The 18,953-nt window shown below is 34.5% G+C and overlaps 1 protein-coding gene across 3 annotated transcripts in view; it reads right to left on the bottom strand.

Moving 5' to 3' along the window:
- MYEF2 (myelin expression factor 2) overlaps positions 1–18,082 on the bottom strand; it is a 30,603-nt gene extending 12,521 nt beyond the window's left edge. For 2 of the 3 annotated variants that reach the window (XM_004687826.2, XM_004687827.2), the window contains exons 1-9: positions 17,789–18,082; positions 12,855–13,063; positions 11,576–11,628; positions 10,362–10,369; positions 10,170–10,263; positions 6,884–7,075; positions 5,762–5,915; positions 4,909–4,958; positions 4,726–4,789 (exon numbers count right to left, since the gene is read on the bottom strand). In XM_004687826.2, coding sequence (XP_004687883.1) covers positions 4,726–4,789; positions 4,909–4,958; positions 5,762–5,915; positions 6,884–7,075; positions 10,170–10,263; positions 10,362–10,369; positions 11,576–11,628; positions 12,855–13,063; positions 17,789–17,949 — 985 coding nt within the window. In that variant the 5' untranslated portion in view covers positions 17,950–18,082. The remainder of the gene's footprint in view (positions 1–4,725; positions 4,790–4,908; positions 4,959–5,761; positions 5,916–6,883; positions 7,076–10,169; positions 10,264–10,361; positions 10,370–11,575; positions 11,629–12,854; positions 13,064–17,788) is intronic. The other variant, XM_012728689.1, reaches the window with a different exon arrangement.
- Between the last annotated feature and the right edge of the window lie 871 nt (positions 18,083–18,953).

Here is an 18,953-nt window from a genome sequence, read left to right as displayed (position 1 = left end):
TATTTACATGCACCTTAAAAAGTCTTCTTACTTTAAGAAGTGCTTATTTGTTTACTTCTTGGAGTAGATTTTGATCTGCATGTTCAAAATTTGGAAGAAACTATCTTTGTGCTATATCTATGAACCAAACAGTAAAGCTTCTAATTCTCCTTAAAAAAAAAAAAAAAAAAAGTCTTCTTACTTTATATTTATAGAAGAAATTTTGACACAATGACACTTATGTGATGAAGAACAGAATTTGGTTTTTAACTTTAAATCCAGTATTCTTTTCCCTACCTCTCTTAAACTAAAATAATTTGATGCCTTTAAACAAAGTAGGACTAACATTTGAGTAAAAACTCTTATTCTACTCAACCAGAGTATACTAGTCAATATTGCAATTAATAGGTGGTGGGGCTAAGAAAATTTATACTGTGTACATACATATAAACACACACACACATTATATATATGTATATGTATTTAAAAGGCAAAGTATGGAGGTATGTTGTGTTAAATTGGAAAGAGCAACATGATGTGGTAAAAGTATCATTTTTCAGTTCAATTCCTAAAAATGACCAAGTTGAAAGCAACAGCACATTTGATCAGCAACAATAATGATTATACCTAGCCTTCATACTTTTTATCCCAGATATTTATCATCATTAAGAAAAACAGGTCTTCTTCAAAGATCCCATTTCATAGAAAAAGAAAAGGTTGGTGAATCTGAGAAATCCTGTTTTTACCCAAAAGAAAATTAAGAACATAGGAGATAAGAAGGCCCCACTTCAAGAGCAGAGGAATGAGGAAAGGAAAATAAGTTAATAATTATTAGTTTAATTAAAACAAACTGATTTGTCAAGGTCTGAGTTCATGTCTTGAGAAGAGTACATAAAAACATAAATCTCAAGAATAATACTGAAACAGTATGAATATAAGAGACAATATACTTTTAATCTAAATAAAAACTATTACGCAAAAAAGCAAATTAGAGATCTCTACAAAAAACCAAGATCCAAAAAATGACACCCTGAGTGAAAAGTACAATAGAAGCAGGAAAGGGCTGTCCAATAAAGTAACAAAATGTAATAATCAAAGACACATGCACTAAAAATTTTCGAGTATTCTAAAAACTGAATTCTCAAACTGTGGAAGTCCAATAAACAGCAATTAACAATTACAACTATTAAAGATTTTAAAATCAGCTACATGAAGAACACTGCTTACTTTATTAAAAAAGAAAAAAAAAAGGATTTAATAGTAATGGAGCCAGAAGACTGTGGAATATTTTCAAAGCGCTAAGAGAAAATAATTATCAATCTCAAATTATATAACCAGTGAAACTACTTTAAAATCATTCATAAACAAACCAAAATTTAGAGACTTTACTATCAACATTCTTATTGAAAGATCTTTTTAAAAAAACATGCTTCAGAGTCTATGAAAGCAAAAAAATGAAATGTGAAAGTAACAAGAAAATGTAAGTAATAAAACCTAATTTATGAGACTGAAAAAGAGCAACAGAGAGCTAAAACTCTAAATAATAACACAATACAATACGGCTGTGGTTAGAAGTGAAGGTTTCAAAGGTTTTCTACTATAGGAGAAAAATATTTGTAAAACACAGAAAAACAGAACACAAAGTAAGACAACAGGAATTCAAACAAATCAATGAATGAACAGAAGGTACTGTATATTTTTAGACAACACGCTTAAAAACAATTACAAAAGGCAGTTATTACTCTATAATGACCAAATTTTAATTCATTAGGAAAATATGAGTTATATACTTATATATATATACATATATATATATATATATATACACACTACAATTCACCAACTAAGTTCCAAAATAAAGTAAAAACAAGAAAAAAGACAAATTCACCATTTAGTGGGAGATTTTATCATATACATCTTAGTAATTAATAGGAAAATCAGTCAAAATTATTAGTAGAAATAAAAGACAATTTAAATATCTAATAAGTCTTGACTTGATGGGCATATATATAGAACACTGCAATTACCAAGTACACCTGGAATATTAATAAAAAATGTACTACATTTTAAGCCATAATATAGTCTAAACTGATACCAAAGGGTCACAATCTTACAGGCTATCTTCTCTGACTACACTAGTAAGAAAAAAAAAAATCAAACATTTGGAAAATTTAATAAAAAATGCATAATTTAAAGGGAAATAACAATAATCCAATAAAACTTTAAATTAAATCACAGTAACAACAGTAATTTAATAAAAGTTTAAAAATTAAATCTCAGTAAATATTCCACAGCAAAACTTAAACACAGCAGCTAAGTTTATAGTCATACCTGTATTAAAAAAGGTTGTAAAAATTAGTGAAGCACTCAATTTAGAAACAGAAGAAAATAAAGAGCAGATACTAACATACAGAAAATGAAATTTGCTTCTAAGAGAATACTAAAACCAACAAATCCTTAAGTAAAACTGGAAAAGGAAAAAAAGGGAATTGCAAACCTTCAGAAATAAAAAGGACACAACTATGTAAGCAAAATAAATTAAAATGACTTTTTTATGCCTACAAATCTGAAAATGAGAAAGTGGTAAAATTCTTAGAAAAATAATAATTACTGAAATTCATTCATAAAGCAGTATGAAATTAAAACAAGCAGAAGTTAAAAAATATTTCCCAAAACAATATACCATACCACCCAGCTTTACAAGTAATTTTGAACACTGAAAAAAGACAGCATTCTGATAAAAAAAAGCCCTCCCCAACTTAGTATTATTGCTAATAACAAAAAATTAGAATAACCTAGAAATATATATATAAATGTGGTTTAGCACTTAAAATGAAGGAACCTGAGCTACTTCTATCAAAATTAGTGAATCTCTAAATTAGTCAAGTTGCAGAACTAGACAACACACCACACACCAAATTTCAAATACAGTTCCATATATTGTTTATAAAACGTGAAGTGCAGGTAAATTATTGAAAACTAAACAGTAAGTACTGTATTTATAAGGTGTTTCTTCTTGGAAAGGAATCTAGTGGGAAGTAGGAAGGACAGAAGGGAAAGGTCAAATTTATCTGTTAAATTTTACTAAAAAAAAATCACCTAAAACAAATATGGCATATAATAGCTACATGAGTAATTTTTATTTTTGTCTCTATATTTACGATATTTTATGATAGTAAATTTTGGTCATAACCAGAGGAGATAAATCGTAAAAACAAAAGGTAGTATTTACTGAGTGCTTATGATAGAAATAAGTGCCTATCATTGTATCAACTCATGCAATCAATATTCATGCCAACACCATGAAGGAGGTGCTATTAACATTTCCATTTTGCAGATGAGGCATTAAAACAAAGATTTTAAGTACATTATATTACTGTTTATAATCCTTTGTAAACTATTTAAACAAAGATCAGTGAGTATGCCTTAAGAATCTACTTCTGGGTATTTTATCTATCTTAAGGAAATAACCAAAAGCGTAGCAAAGATTTAAATACAAAAAAAAAAATTACTTACAATTACTCTCTTTTGATTATTAAAGACTTAAAACACGTAAATGTATATAACAGTGAAATGTTATGGAACATCTGTATGATAAAACTATAATACAGCCAAGAAAAACATCTGGAAAGAATTTTCAACATTAAAAAAAACAATTTTCAACATTTTGAAGTGTACACTAAGATTCAAAGAAATACAAAAAAATTCATATAGTACTTTTAAACTGTAAAAAAATATATACACAGAAGGACAGATGGAAGAAAATACACAAAAATGTTATAATGAAAATTACTTAAGGGTGATAAAATATTTGTTTTTCCATCAGAGGAAAATTAGTGGTTTTGGACTTTTTCAAACTTTCTATAATAAACAATAATAAATAAAATTTATATCACATTGTAGTATATATATTTACACATAGAATATAATCAAAATAAACATATTTGCTCTAACTATGAAGCACCTTCTATTTCTGTTTTGATTACCTATTTCAGCTGACCTTCATTTTTTAAAAATTAGGTAACAATGGTTTATAACACTTGTATATGAGCCAGAGGTAAAGGGTCACACCTTTTCACATGTATGTCCCCACACCCCACCTACCTCTAAGGTACCTACAGTTCTGTACCACACTATGTTCCTCTCCCCCACTGTGTTCCTCAACTCCAAGGTTTCTTGTAGCCTCAATTCCACTTGATTTCTAGGGTTCTGTTATTAGTATGGTTTTGCCTGACCCTTTGCTTTGTTTCTCTATATTCCAAATGTAAGTGAAACATCTGATATTTGTTTTTCTTCTTCTGACTTTTTCACTCAGCATTACACCCTCCAGGTCCATCCATGTGGTTACAAACAGCAAGAGTGCGTCTTTTTATAGCTGAATAGTACTCCCCTATATATCTACACCATATTTTCCAAATCCACTTCTGTGTCCTAGGGAACTTAGGGTGCTTCCATAACTTGGCTATTCTAAATAATGCTACAACAAATACAGGAATACATATATCCCACAAGTATTTTCCCACATAATATAAATGAACTTACCAAATTATTTAACACATTACTTTTATAATCAAAACAAATTACCCAAAAGAAAAAAACTGACATTTGTCTACTTAGTCTTCTGAATCACTGCTAATTAATCCTACAATACAGGCAACTTGAGATCAAAGTACAAAGATTTTTCTATAGCACAAAATAAAATTGGATAAGAACAGTCTATTATTTCTAATAACAGCTTTAACTTACGTGGTAATTGTGGAGTTTTACTATCATGGGAACGGTAGTCTTCATGAGGAACAGACTTGTCATCCTAATTGCAAAAAAGTTTATTAAATGGTTAATTGTATAACTATAAGATCTGTAATGCAGAGGAGAGCAGGAAATATATATATGAAGACTGGAGGGTTGAAGTGATATATAGGAACTCACCATTTTCACATGCATAGGTCTATCAAACAAAAACTGCCCATTGAACATAGCTGTTGGTTTAGTCAAGGAAAATCAGTTAAGACTATATAATTACACTTGAACATAAACACATCAGTAATGTTACTTAGAGTCAAGACTATTTTTAACATTTTAATCTCCACCTTTAATATTCTGCTCAGTTGTATTAATCACTCCATTTATTCAGTCTTCAATTCTTTGCTATAGAATTTATAGTTTCATCTTATAATCCTTTTTTTTAAAGATGTATTTTTTTATGCATACAGAACTGGGGTACAGGCCAGAGGTGCTGGGGCAGAGAGAGGATTCACAGTGGGGAGCAGAACAGGCAGATCGATGAAGTACACTACTGAGGGGAGCAGCGGGCAGGTCAGGAGAGGTCTGCCATGCCGTGTGGGTCACCTGCGGGACGGGAATCGAACTCGTGCTGAAGTGGCTTTAGCTTCTTAGTGCTGTGCTTTAACCCACTGCACCACCAGGGAGGGCCCATTATAATCTTTTAAGCATTGAAAAAAATAGTTAAGACTTCATTTGAAGGAACTGCATTAATGTATAATGGATTATGTAACTGTCTACATACAATTAGTGTATCAGAAAGAGAAAGCAGAAAAAAGTTCATCAAGCCTACATATATATACACTATGGTTAATTCAAGTTTTAAGAGTGACTTTAGTACTTGGACATAGTAAAGGTTTATGCACTGGAGACTAAAGTCTAAAACACATTTCTAAGCCATGTAAAATGTGTTTTCTAAGCATTACTAAATCCCATGACTCAACAAACTGAATCATTCATTCAACCTCATTAAATAGTGCTAAAGTGTTAATCAGGATACAAATTGCTTGAACTGCTTCAATTGCTTGTTCAAAAGTGACTGTGCCCATTCCTCTGCTCTTGCCATCCTTGTCTTCTTTAATATCTGCCCGCTTTACAGTTCCAGCTATGCTGAACACTTCCTTTAGCTTCTTCCAACCAACTTTGAAGTCAAGCTTAACATAAAATCATATAGTTACATACCCAATAAACCCTTCTTCCCCTTCATAAATATAAACAAATCTTTTCTAAATTCTCAGTTATAACTAATTATTGTTTAATAGTTTAACAATAGTATTCAAATACAAACATCTTAAATTATTTAAAATCAGTTAAGCTACATCTACCTTGTTCCTTATCCTTAATTTTTTTTTTTTTTTTTAAAGATTTATTTATTTATTCATACAGAACTGGGGTACAGGCCAGAGGCTCAGGGGCGGTGAGAGGCTTCACCAGAGACAGAGTGGGGAGCAGAACAGGCAGATCGACGAAGTACACTGCTGAGGGGAGCAGCGGGCGGTCAGGAGAGGTCTGGCTCGCCATGTGGTCTCCTCCGGGGCAGGCGGCAGGCGGGAATCGAACTCATACGGAAGTGGCTTCAGATTCTCAGTGCTGTGCTTTAACCCGCTGCGCCACCAGGGAGGGCCCTATCCTTAATTTTTTAAGTTCCCAAAACAGTTTCTCAATTGCTCAATCCTGCTTTGTATGTTTAAAACATGCATATCTGTTTTACTAAGAGAAGTTCAGATTTTGGAAAAGTATTGCTATCACTGACTTTCATAAGCTTAAATGACACAACTACTACAACATGCACATTCACAAATATGAAATATCAAAGCTAAAGAAATTCAGTCACCAATATGAAAAATCATATACAATAAAATTAATTTCAAGAACTGCTTAAGTGTTTGTAAATTCCACAGTTCTCATTCAAAAATTCCTAGTACTTAAATTTACAGTCTAACCTGATGTATGTATACTGACTTAAACTGGGCTTGAGGTTACAGTAATTACCGTTGATCTTACTTTAGTTAAAATTAAGCAAAATGTTCTATAAACCTATAACTGATTCATCTCATTATATGATCTCATGTTTAGAGCTAATCCTGAATGACAAAATTATAAACTAAAACTTAAAACTTACATTAGCAACAAAAATTGTTGAACCAAGTCTACCAGCCTGCAAATTACTTATAACCTCAGGAGGAATGTTTGGATTATTGAGAATGGAAGGTGGCAAATTCATCAACCCCGATGCCATATCAGGCACATGTCCTCCTGGAAATGATCCTCCTGTTCGTTGCAATGCCCTACGAGCATTTTCTCCATCAGGATCCTATAACACATATTGAATGTTAAATGCTACTAGATGTACATCAGTAAAACTGTACAATTAAAGTAACAACTTCAAATTCTACAACAGCTATCCAATCTGGCTCAATTTATTGGCCCTCTTGAAGAGTGAACTTTTTTCTCATCCAAAGAAAATATTCCCATAAAAACCTGTGGACAAACAAACGATTTCAGTCTCCAGAGATGTCAGTTAAATACCACTTTCCAATCACTAAAGTCACTTAAGAACTTGAAATCCTTTTAATTTTGCCCTCATGTAGTGTAGGATACAGCTCATACACCTCATTCAAAGAACCAAGTACTTACCCTGACTCTTCCCTTTCCAAAATGTACTGGTGAATTCTCACCAATGGAGGCCTATGCAATGCCAATTTCAGAGTAATTGAAAGTTTTTCAACAGTGAAACAGTTATAAAACCCAGGAATACTGGGGTAGAAGAGAACTATTACAAAACGTAAATTTCATTCTTGAACAAACTAAGATGATCCACTTTTCCAATCTCTTTATATCTTTAATAATGATTTAGATTGAGAAGGGGAAAAGGGAAAAAACCTAAATGCCCTAGTGAAAAATGATATCAAACACTGCTTAATTTACTCATTAACTTCATAGGATAAATTTTCTATCTTTGAATAAAATAAAAATAGTATTTTAGCATGCTCTTCACTCATTAGGTTGGAATGCGTATGCACACACACACATGCAAACAAAAAAACTGAAATGTACTGATAGACTGTAATATACAATACCAAATGATTATGAGAACTGTAACTATTAATTATTCTCACACTGGGAATACAGAAAAAAATAGCTAAGTTTTTAGTATTTAGAAGATGAAAAAGTAAATGTAATCAAAGTATTCTGGTTTCTAATATATTCTTCCATTATTAAGAATGAAAAAGAAATACAAAGAAACAATATTTCAAAGAATACTGTAAGACTTTTAAGTTAACTACTTCAGGTCTACGGTTTAAACCTTATACAAATAGAAAATTTATAATAATGGTTATTCTTGAGAAAAGAAGTAGGGAAAATGCTTTATGAACTATTAAACAGCTGTTTGTTCTTAATATTTTAACATTAATATAGTATTACATTCAGTCTTTCATATATCACATGAATATGCATACACGCATATTTATAGCATACACAGAATTTACATAAAACAAATTACCTACTATATTAACATGTTTTCAATCCTCTTTTCCCTTTGAGTTTTGAGTGTCAGCCTGCCAATCACTGCCTGTTTTGCTACAAAAAGATCTATAGTAAGTTCACAACTGCTAAAAACCCTCATTAAATTGAAAGAAAAAAATAAATTCTAGTATCTGTTAAGGAACATTAGAAATACACTCTTCCTTAGTCTCTCACTGGTTCTTTGTACTGACTCCAGGTATCCATTTGTAAATCTCATATTCTCAGGAATGGAACCTTTAACATTAATCCATACCATTAGTTGAGTTAAAAAAAAAAAATCATTTAGCTAGTTAATGTTCAACTATTTCCTTTTCTTAAAGAAGATAAAAATGAAGACTCCTACATCAACGTAGATGATCCACAATATTCTAACACTTAACTAGAACACACAACATTTGTGTCTTTAATAACCAATTGCTTTTTCAATTAAAAATAAAGAATTTATAATGCTTTTCTTTTGAAAAGGATAAGGAAGCATTGTAAAACATCAAATCATAAATCAAAATTATTTTCCATAATGGTAGCTGTTCTACAAAAGCCATACATGGGAAATTACTTAGAACATTGGTGTGGCTTATACATAAAAACTACTGTAAGTCTGAACTTTCTCCCAATTCTCCACTTCCCAAAATATTTTAAAATTAAATAAATATTTGCTGACCCCTAGGTTCCAACAGGATTAGAGGGATTCAAAAGGATTTGCAATAACTGTCTTTGCTAATAGGACGGCCTTTAATTTTAAGATACTATCACTTCATATTCAGGAACAAGAAATCCAGTAACATTCCAATGGTGGACAGGAAATAATAATCACTATTATAGCTAACATTTATTATGTAGTTTCCCTGTGCTAAGTGTTTAATATAATATCCAATTATAGCACATACCTAACCACTTATTGAGTGTTTTACACATTTTAACTCTTCAAGTACATATAATACTAAAGATAAATTCCGTTATCATTCCCAACTTAGTAGTAAGGAAGTAAAGAGGCAAAGTAATTTGCCCCAGGTCATACAAATTCTCTACATCAGATTCTTTGCTGCATATCTGATTTAATCCTCATAAAAATTCTGCTGTCAGTAATATTATAATTACTGAGGTTTAAAGAATAAGTAACATGCCTAATCACACAGCCGTAAAGTGAAAGAGCTGGTGGAACTCATTTCACTAAGTTTAAACTGTATCTAACAGAGCAGCTCTTCTACCAGTCATTAGTATCTATCTCCTGGAGATTCCTGGGTCCCAAGTCACATCCTCTACATGTTTTTTTATACAAACTTGAGCAAAGTCACATGTATAACTGGCCTGTGATCAAATTATTTCAGAGAGTAACAATATGAAATAAAGGAAAACACAAAAATGACTACTGTTCAGGCTAATCACCCCCAAGGTTATATATCTTCTGATCACCAATTTATAACACTACAATTCCATATAAAAGAAACACTTTTGTTTACAGGTTTCAAAGTTCAAGCTGTAAATCTCCTGCATTTATCACCTTTCTTAAATATTAATACAACACAAATTCAGGTTAACTATATTAAAAGTGACTATCAATTTTATAGCAATTTTTAATTATCAATTGAAAGAATATATTCTACATGTCTAAAATTAAACCTAATGTAAAAACTGTAAATGACTATCTCAAAGACAGCATCTAATCTTGCCATCTTTACATTTCTAGCTTAAAGAAAATTAAAATCATGCATATCTGCATATAAAAAATGGAAAACTCATCAATATATAATACTTTAATAATAATTATCTGTGCATAAAAAAAGATTATAGTAAGATATATTACCAAAGTTAAAAAAAGAAAAAAAAATACTCCTTATTTTCAAGTAATTAAGTTATTCCAAATCTGAAAGAAATCTTACCTCTTTAATATTCAGGGGTCTCCCACTAAGATCATATTTGTTCATAGTTTCTAGGGCTTTCTTTACAAATTCTTCATCTTTGAATTCAACCACACTTAATGGGGAAAAAATTTATAGGAAATGTTTATGTACTAAGAAATTTTTTCAATTAGAAATTTAAATTTGACTTAAGATACTTAAAAAAATTCTTACCCACAACCCTATAATCCACGAAGATTTGTTAATATATATGCAAAAGAAAAAAATTTTAGATCAGTAGATGAAGTTAATAAGTGTAACATTTAATTCATTAAAAACAATCAATAATAAAATCCTTTTTTTTTTACTTTACACCTCCAGAACATAACAGGCAAGTGACAACAAATTTTCCATTAATTTTAAGTTTATATACTTGAAATAGTAAAAATCTAGCACTTAACAAGTTGGAGCGCATTTTTACTTTCAGATGACCCTTCTTTTAAGTTAAAACTGAAAAAAGTCAAGGTACAAATTAATCACAACCCGTTGAAATAACTGGAGGTTCCAATATACCTGTCTTACTTAGTTTCAAATATTTTTTTAATTTGTTCAAAAATTACTTTAATGCATGTTTCAATTTTATTAAAATCAAAATAGGAACTCACAACCCCATTTTAAACAAACATTTCTATTAGAGAAAACTGGCTGCACATAATTTAACAGCATCCAGTTCTAAATATAAAAAAAAAATCACATATGCTAAAGAAACAAATTTGTAGAGTTATTTCTTAAATAATTCCTTGTGACTATTACTGTTCAAAGTGCTATCTGAGATGACAAGTTTCTCTTTCTCATGCATCCAACTGGTTTTTGTTAATATAATTGAACATTTTTAAGTACTTTCTGTTGTATTATTTAGCATAATACATTCTTCTTGCTAAAAATCAAATCTACTATCAACCAATTCCTAAGTCAATTTAATCATCAATGTCATTCAAACCAATTGGTCAGCGCACTGCCTCTTATGTAATCCTGCAGGCTACCAAACTAAGCTCTTCATTGTGTCAAACATACATTCTGAATTAACACCTTAAAGTTAAAGGTCTCTCTCATTGAACTCAAAGGGTTATTATCAATTCAGTAATTTTAAAGTATCCTTGAAGACGTCAAAACACAACAAAAAAAAATCCTACATTAAAATCTATTGACTAAGAAGCATTACCTTAAAGTATTAGGAAAGTGTATGCCTTTTATGAGCTTTTACAAAACCCATCCCTTCCAGGTAGCTAATTTGGTTTGTATAAGTTTCAGACTTGCTAGTATAAAGCCTCAATCTTGCATAATAAGGTAAAACAAAATGAAACTTAAGTTTCCAAAAACTGGTACAAGTAAAGTAAACTGCTGAGGAACTTTTAAACCTCAAGCAGATTATTGCCCACAGCACTTACCCTTGATTTTCCTTCCGCATCCTTAAAGAGCTCCACGTATGTAACCTCACCAACTACATAAGACATACAAAAGGAAGATACCAAGAAACAATACATTTAAACACCAATATCTTGCTTTACTGCACACCTGTGCACAACTCTACAGAAAAGCACCTATTATTCACCAACAATCAAAACCAGACCAACATACCTCCTGTCAATGGCTATGTAAATTTAACTAATTTTCAGAAATATACATCATCCACATTCTCTAAAAAAAAGCTAACAACCATATTAACCTAATTCATACTACAGATCATATTTTGGCCAGCATGATATAGTTGGTGAACAAATGCACATATACATACAAATGGTCCCTTAGCCTATCATGTTAAAAAAACATCAACATTAGCACTTTTCAAATAACTTTAGTCGCCTACACACAACAGCTGTTTTAAGGTGACTTTCTACCTGAATGTCTTCAATCATGTTTGCCATCAATAAACTAAATTTACAAGTCATGCTTCACAGAAAGCCACACACTTTCTAAATAAAGTCAATGAATAAAACCAATCAAATAGTTGTCACCTTACAACAGATACACCAATGCAAATTTTTTTTAAATTTATTAGAAGAGATCAGCCTCAAAACCAAATACATAGTTTGCAGGACTGTTGAAACTCAATTTTTCAAAAGATAACAAAACTAACTTTTACAAGTATTAAAGTTATTTTCCCCCAAAACCAACCATGTATATAAAATGAAGGTTTTCAGGTTATTCTGAAAACAAAACTGCAACAGCAGTAACACAATTTTAATATAGAACTGCAAAGACAGCATCATAGCAGTCATAACAATGCAAACAAAATGCATTCCACAGCCAGATCCAGACTCCACCAAGATAATAACAAAACAGCTTTTGGAAAAAATATATTCAGACCTTATTATTCATACTTTAACACGCTAAATGTATTGCTTAACTAGTGCAACAGTCCTTTTGAAATCTATAAAAACATCAACTAGACAAAGCAATCACTTTAACAAAATTCTTGGTGGCATGCATATACTGGCTCACTACTATCCCAATAGAATGGCAAAAAAAAAAAAAAAAAACTTCATTTATCCATACTATCTTGTAATGAAATTGTGTAGAGGAAAAGATTAATTCATATGTCAAGAAATACACAAAAATCAATTTTTGAGTCTGTGGCTCTGAGGAATAAAAAACGTTTGCTTAGTATAGATCCCTCCCCCACCTATATGAAAATAATCCAAAAATGGATTCATCAGAGATGGTTACCTTTTTCTCTCATTAGATCTTTAATAGCTTGCCATTTCATGTCATATGGGATGTTGCTAATGAAAACTCTGTTACGATTTGGACCCTTCTTTTCTCCAGTGCCTGAATTCTTGTCTTTTGAATAAGGATGAAATCTATTGGTTTTCTTATTTCCTGTAGATTTTTCTTTTAATTCAGATTTTTCTTCTTTCACTGATTCATCATTCTCCCTATTATTTAAAAAAGCAAACAACAACAACAAAAAAAACAAACCTCAGTCATTCTTCTAGTAACAGAAGTCTAGTAGAACCGGGGTACAGACCAGAGGAGCAGGGGCGGTGAGTGGATTCACCAGAGACAGAGGGGAGCAGAATAGGCAGATCAATGAAGTACACTGCTGAGGGGAGCAGTGGGTGGGTCAGGAGAGGTCTGCTGTGCCATGTGGGTCACCTCTGGGGCGGGTGGGGATTGAACTCACGCGGAAGTGACTTTAGCTTCTTAGTGCTGTGCTTTAACCCGCTGTGCCACCAGGGAGGGCCAGGAATCTATCTTTTTTTTTTTTTTTTTTTTTTTTGGTTTTCTACAGATTCTATCTTTTAAAGCTTCAACCAGGCTTTATAACCCAAACTCTCTAAATCTTCTAAGTCAAAAGTAGTGGGAATCTATATATTCTCCCACCCTTATTTTAGTCACTTGTTCCATGAAATATATTAACTTTTCAGATACTACTTTTCTAAGCAAGTAACAACAAAGTCATAATGTACTATTTAAAACTCTATGATAACAAAACTATCTTCTCTTTCCTATCAGCAAGATCGAGGATGATGCACACAATAAATATTAAACTGTGAATGAATGCAAAGTCAACTGGGAACCCATAGTCATTTGAGCACAGATAGTGCTGGTGTCTGCCAGGAAAACTGCTATAAGAAATAGCAAATCAAACTTGTTCTACTACCTTTTTAGATCTTGACAGGGACTATCTTGTCTACCAAACCTCTCCCCTCATCAGAAATGGCATAGCCTGGAGGGACCTTCTCAACTGTACAACTCTATTTGCCTGAAAAGAGTGGCACTTCTGAAAACCATAGCAAGTAGCCAAAAGAAAGATTCCTTTTCTGTTTCTGGGTGCAGCAAATACAAGACAAACTCTTTTTTTCAGTCCTCAAAAAAGCCTATTTACATATTAGTGTGAATTCAGCAACTCATTTTAAAATAACTGTCTGTTCAGGTGAGCAGATTAACTACTTGATTTGTAGCTAAATACCCTTTCACCCTATTTTCTTCCTGGAAGAAACCAAACATGAAAATTGCACAAAATTCTCAGCATACTATGTTCTTTTATTCTTACATGTATGTTTGAAGTTATCAATCTGACAATTTCATTTTAAAAAGCACCCTTTTTTAAATATTTATTCAAGGAACAGCAAAGACCGATTTATTCAAGTTTCCCCACTTAGTGGTATCCTAAAGATAATACTAAATTGCTCATCTTACAATGCATAAATTACCTATGGAGAACAGATTACTTCAGAGATGTGATTTAATTAATAAAAATCTAAGCTACAGGTCCTCTCTAGTGACACAACAGGTTAGAATGCAGTACTGCAAGCTAGCCACAGCTGCTTCAGTACAAGTTTGATTCCCAGCCAGGGAGGTGACCCACATGGCAAAGCAGACCTCTCCTGTCTGGCCCGCTACTCCCCTCAGTAAGGTACTTCACTGAACTGCCTGTTCTACTCCCCACTCTGTCTCTGGTGAATCCTCTCACCACCCCTGCACCTCTGGCTTGTACCCCAGTTCTATATACATAAATCTTAAAAAATATATAAATATAAAATAAATCTGTATAAATAAATCTTTTTTAAAAATCTAAGCTATAATTGACCAGTCAATATCTGAGTATTTTCTCTGTCAAAAATACACTATGGAATAGCAAACACATGTGGAAATTCTTAGGGAAATGATGCTATATTAAAAAAAAAAAAACACCACTATATTCAGAATTTCATGTAATAATTCCCAAATGTTCTTTTCCTCTAACTCCCACTTTAATGTACTTGAAGCAAAGACTAATTATTCTAAGTCACAAAAATGTTCTCTATTATAACTGAATTATACCTACCCAAATTACAACAGATTTCTGGAAAATCAAATCAAATCTAACATCAAATAGAGAATTAAGGTTTAATGTGATTTAAGAATAAAGCAATAATATGAGATCCAAAATTAAGGCCAGTTCCATTCCCCACTCCTAATATGACAAAAAAATGACTCTACTCCTTGCTCTAATGCTTCATATTTTATGTAAGTACCACAAATAGCCTGATGTAATTCACCATGTACTCCAAGGTGTTGCTTAATCACATACCCATGAATAATAAACAATAATGCTGTTTTTCCTATTTACTCAAAAGGAGAGCTAGTAGGCCATTTTGGAATAAAAAAAAAAAAGACTAGTGTTAGAGACATACTCTTAATTTCTGGTCAAAAGATGTGAACATGTAAACTAAATTCTCTGTATGTAAAAGTTTCACAGAAAATAAAAGCTCACTTGTGAATTTGTTAAATATTTTACCAGGTCTCCTAAGTACAAAGATAAGTAAGATACTGGTCTCACTTCTCTGTGGTTAACTATGGATTAACCTCTACAAAAGTCATTTCAATCTTAATGACAGGTGGTACTCTATTTTTTTTTTTGAAAGATTTATTTTTATTTGTGCATACAGAACTGGGGTACAGGCCAGAGGCTCAGGGGCGGTGAGAGGCTTCACCAGAGACAGAGTGGGGAGCAGAACAGGCAGATCGACGAAGTACACTGCTGAGGGGAGCAGCGGGCGGGTCAGGAGAGGTCTGCCACGCCATGTGGTCACCTCCGGGGCAGGCGGGAATCCAACTCATGTGGAAGTGGCTTTAGATTCTCAGTGCTGTGCTTTGACCCGCTGCGCCACCTGGGAGAGCCGGGTGGTACTCTATTTTAAAGCACTACTACTGGGCATTTTTAACATCTCTTTGAATTCTTGTCATTAAAAATATATGGTAACCAACTCAAGGTTTATGTGCTGGGTTATTAACTATTCCACTTGGTTTACGGAGTTAAAAAAAAAAAAAAGAAAATGTTAGACTGATATAGGAAAAGGTCCCTATTTGTTCAGTTCAGTAACCCATATGGAACCCATTCTAAGTTTTTAAGGGACAGGCAGAACAAGAAATGTACTGAGTGTGAAGTGGTCTCTTTAATCAACTTCTGGGGGAAAAAAGAAAGGGAGAAAGATGAATTATAAGTGATAGGAAAAGAATCTACATTTGTATTTACTAGTAACATTCCTTTATTTCTGCACCTTATATTTTCTTATTTCTCAATTAGAAGTGAGTGATTCTTTCCTTTCCAGTCCAGCTATACCACAAAGATGCTTTAAAAGAGATTAGGCTTTCAGAGCTGAAGGTCCTAGATACCAGCTTTACCTAACTTTCTCTAATTATACCGAAGTATATAGTAAGGCTTCCTCTCTGTGTAATTCAAGGCTATATTTTTGTTCAGGAGAAAAGGAGGACAAGTCCATGTCTAGATAGAACCAAAAAACACAAATTAAGATTCTTTTTCTGCTGGATTTCACTCATGTGTGATGCTAAGTCACTGAAAGTAAGCGTCTTCAAAGGCAGGGTAGAAAGCGCTGGGCTCTCTTTTCAGTTTCTCAGTTACTGTGGTGCATCACTTCCCAGAGCTGAACAAACTCTGAGGCTAAATCTTTACACCTGTACCTCTATACTAAGTAGAAGATGCTGCAGATCCTGTCCAAACACAATTGAGAGCAAGTGTCCTAACCTAGTTGTGAGAGATACCTAATCTTATCAGCAGGCAGCCCTTACACAGACTGCTCCAGGTCTCACCACACTGTTTCAAACATTTTTACCAACCCCCCGCCACGCACCCCCTCCCCAAAAAAACCCTCAACATTTCCCTGTCTTACTTTAGAGTGTGTTTTCACTGCTTTATACTAGGAGGCATCTCACGAAAAAGATGTTTCCACTAAACTACTAAAATGCTTCTAAATCCAATTTTAAAGACGTGAAAGCTGAAGCCCCCTCCCCGCTAGAATGCTTGATTTTATATTTCCCACATATAACGAGAACAAAGGGAAGCACAGCATCCCCTTATTATGAATTTGATTCAATTCTATTCTTTATAAGCACGGGTGACAACTACAACCTTAAAAGTAGTGGATCGCCTTCAATTGAAAAAAAAAATCGTATTTTACCTTTACACCAAAATAAGAATCTACCATCACACAGAGTATTTTTTTAAATCGCCTGCAAGGTGGATAAACTTGGGGTGAGGGGGAGGGAGGTGGGAAAGAAGGCACGAAGCATGTTTCCCATTTTAAAATACCTCTCTTGGAGTCTAGGGGATTACAAAGGAGTCAGACTCACAGCACATTCTTAAACTTCCTCCGGGTAGGCAGAAATTAACATAAACTTCAGAAAACAACACAACACTTTACGAGAAGGCTCAGAATGAGACCAGAGAACCTGGGGGTGGAGTGGGGGAGGCTATTCCTTTTCAATAAGCTCTCCCCGCGATTAGGAGGAAAAGTCCGATGATGTCATCCCTAGTTACTCCCTAGTGATGAACACTAACCAGAGGCCTTTAAAACCCGGACTGTTTTCCAGCAAACCGTAGCGCCCGCGGGGCTTTTCCCAAAGGTGCTGCAGCCGAAGTCAGGGTAGAGGGGGTGACCCGCGGTCCTGGGCAAGGAATCGGGGAGGAGCCGCGATTCCCCGGGCCCGTGGCGGGTGGGGTAGGGCCCGGCAGGGGCCGGGCTGCACCTGCTCCTCCCGCTGCCCACGGCTCCGGGCGGTCATCTCCGACCCAGGCCCAGGGCGGGCCTCGAGCCCCCTCAGGCCGAGTGCCCGCCCCCCACCCTCGCCCGGGTCCCCGGAGTAAAAGACAATACATTTTAACGCCATTGGAGCTGCTGCTGTGCTGAGGCGGCTGCTTCTCCGGCTCCGGCGGGTGCGGTTCTCGCCGAGGCTCGCCTGGCGGCTCCGCAGGCTGCGGATGCGGGCTGTCGTCGCCAGCGGCCCCGGCCATTTCGGGCTTGTCGGCGTCCGCCATCCCACCGCCGCTGCCTCAGCTCCGCCGCCTCCGCTGAGGGGCTACGAGCGCGACAATGGCGGCGGCCTGGGGAGCGGTAACGGATCCCGATTTGAAAAGGCCCCGAGCGCTCAGTTGCCGGATCTCGCGAGAACCGGTCGGGGCTGGGCGACTGGGAGATGGTACGAGCCGGGGGTGGGGGGTGTGGGAGTGGGAGTTGGGGGGGGGGAGGGGGGAGGGGAGGGGGGGGATGGCCGGTCAGGGCTGCGGTTGTGGCTGTGGGCCGCGCAGCAGGCGGGATCCCTGAGCTCGACTTAACCGGAAACCCCTGGTGCGGCGGTGTTCTGACTACCCGTCTGCGGGTGGCTTGGCACCCAGTGGGGTCTTGGCTTCCAAAAGTGGGCTCTGAATGTTAGAAACCCCTGGAGCTCTGAAACCGACACTGTCCAGTTCCTTCTAACGGCAGTTTAATCAGAGCAGCACACATAGTTTTCCATCTTTAAGACTTCTGCAAATCTCCACACACCCCTTAGGAATTCTTTGAATAATGCAACTTTATCTTGCCACTTCTATGCCTAGGGTGAACCTTTAGTAGTTATTGATGACTGGTTGCAGTTCACTAAGATGAATAGAGTTCAGATCCTGTGAATGAAACTTTCCTTGGAACTCAGCTATCAAATTATATATATATATATATATATATATATATATATATATATATATATATATATAACACATGTAATAGTAATACTTCATATTGAACTAACCTTTTCCTGCTGAAAAGTTTGAACTTCCCATAGATTTCTTTTGACAAAGGAGCAAACTTGTCATTACATGATTTGTAGGATATTACATACATTAAGATGAATCTAGAAACTAATAAGTAATACACACGATTCCTTCAATTTCCCCCAGGTCTTTCACATTTCAGTATACAAGTTTCTTCTCATATATATATGTATATATATATGTATATATATCACGGAAGGTTTTTAATTCTTTGGGCAACTTTCAGTGGGGAGAAG

This window comes from Condylura cristata, unplaced genomic scaffold, assembly GCF_000260355.1.
Source record: "Condylura cristata isolate star-nosed mole 26May11 unplaced genomic scaffold, ConCri1.0 scaffold00023, whole genome shotgun sequence".
Taxonomy (NCBI): domain Eukaryota; kingdom Metazoa; phylum Chordata; class Mammalia; order Eulipotyphla; family Talpidae; genus Condylura; species Condylura cristata.
This window is presented reverse-complemented; position numbering and strand designations above follow the sequence as displayed.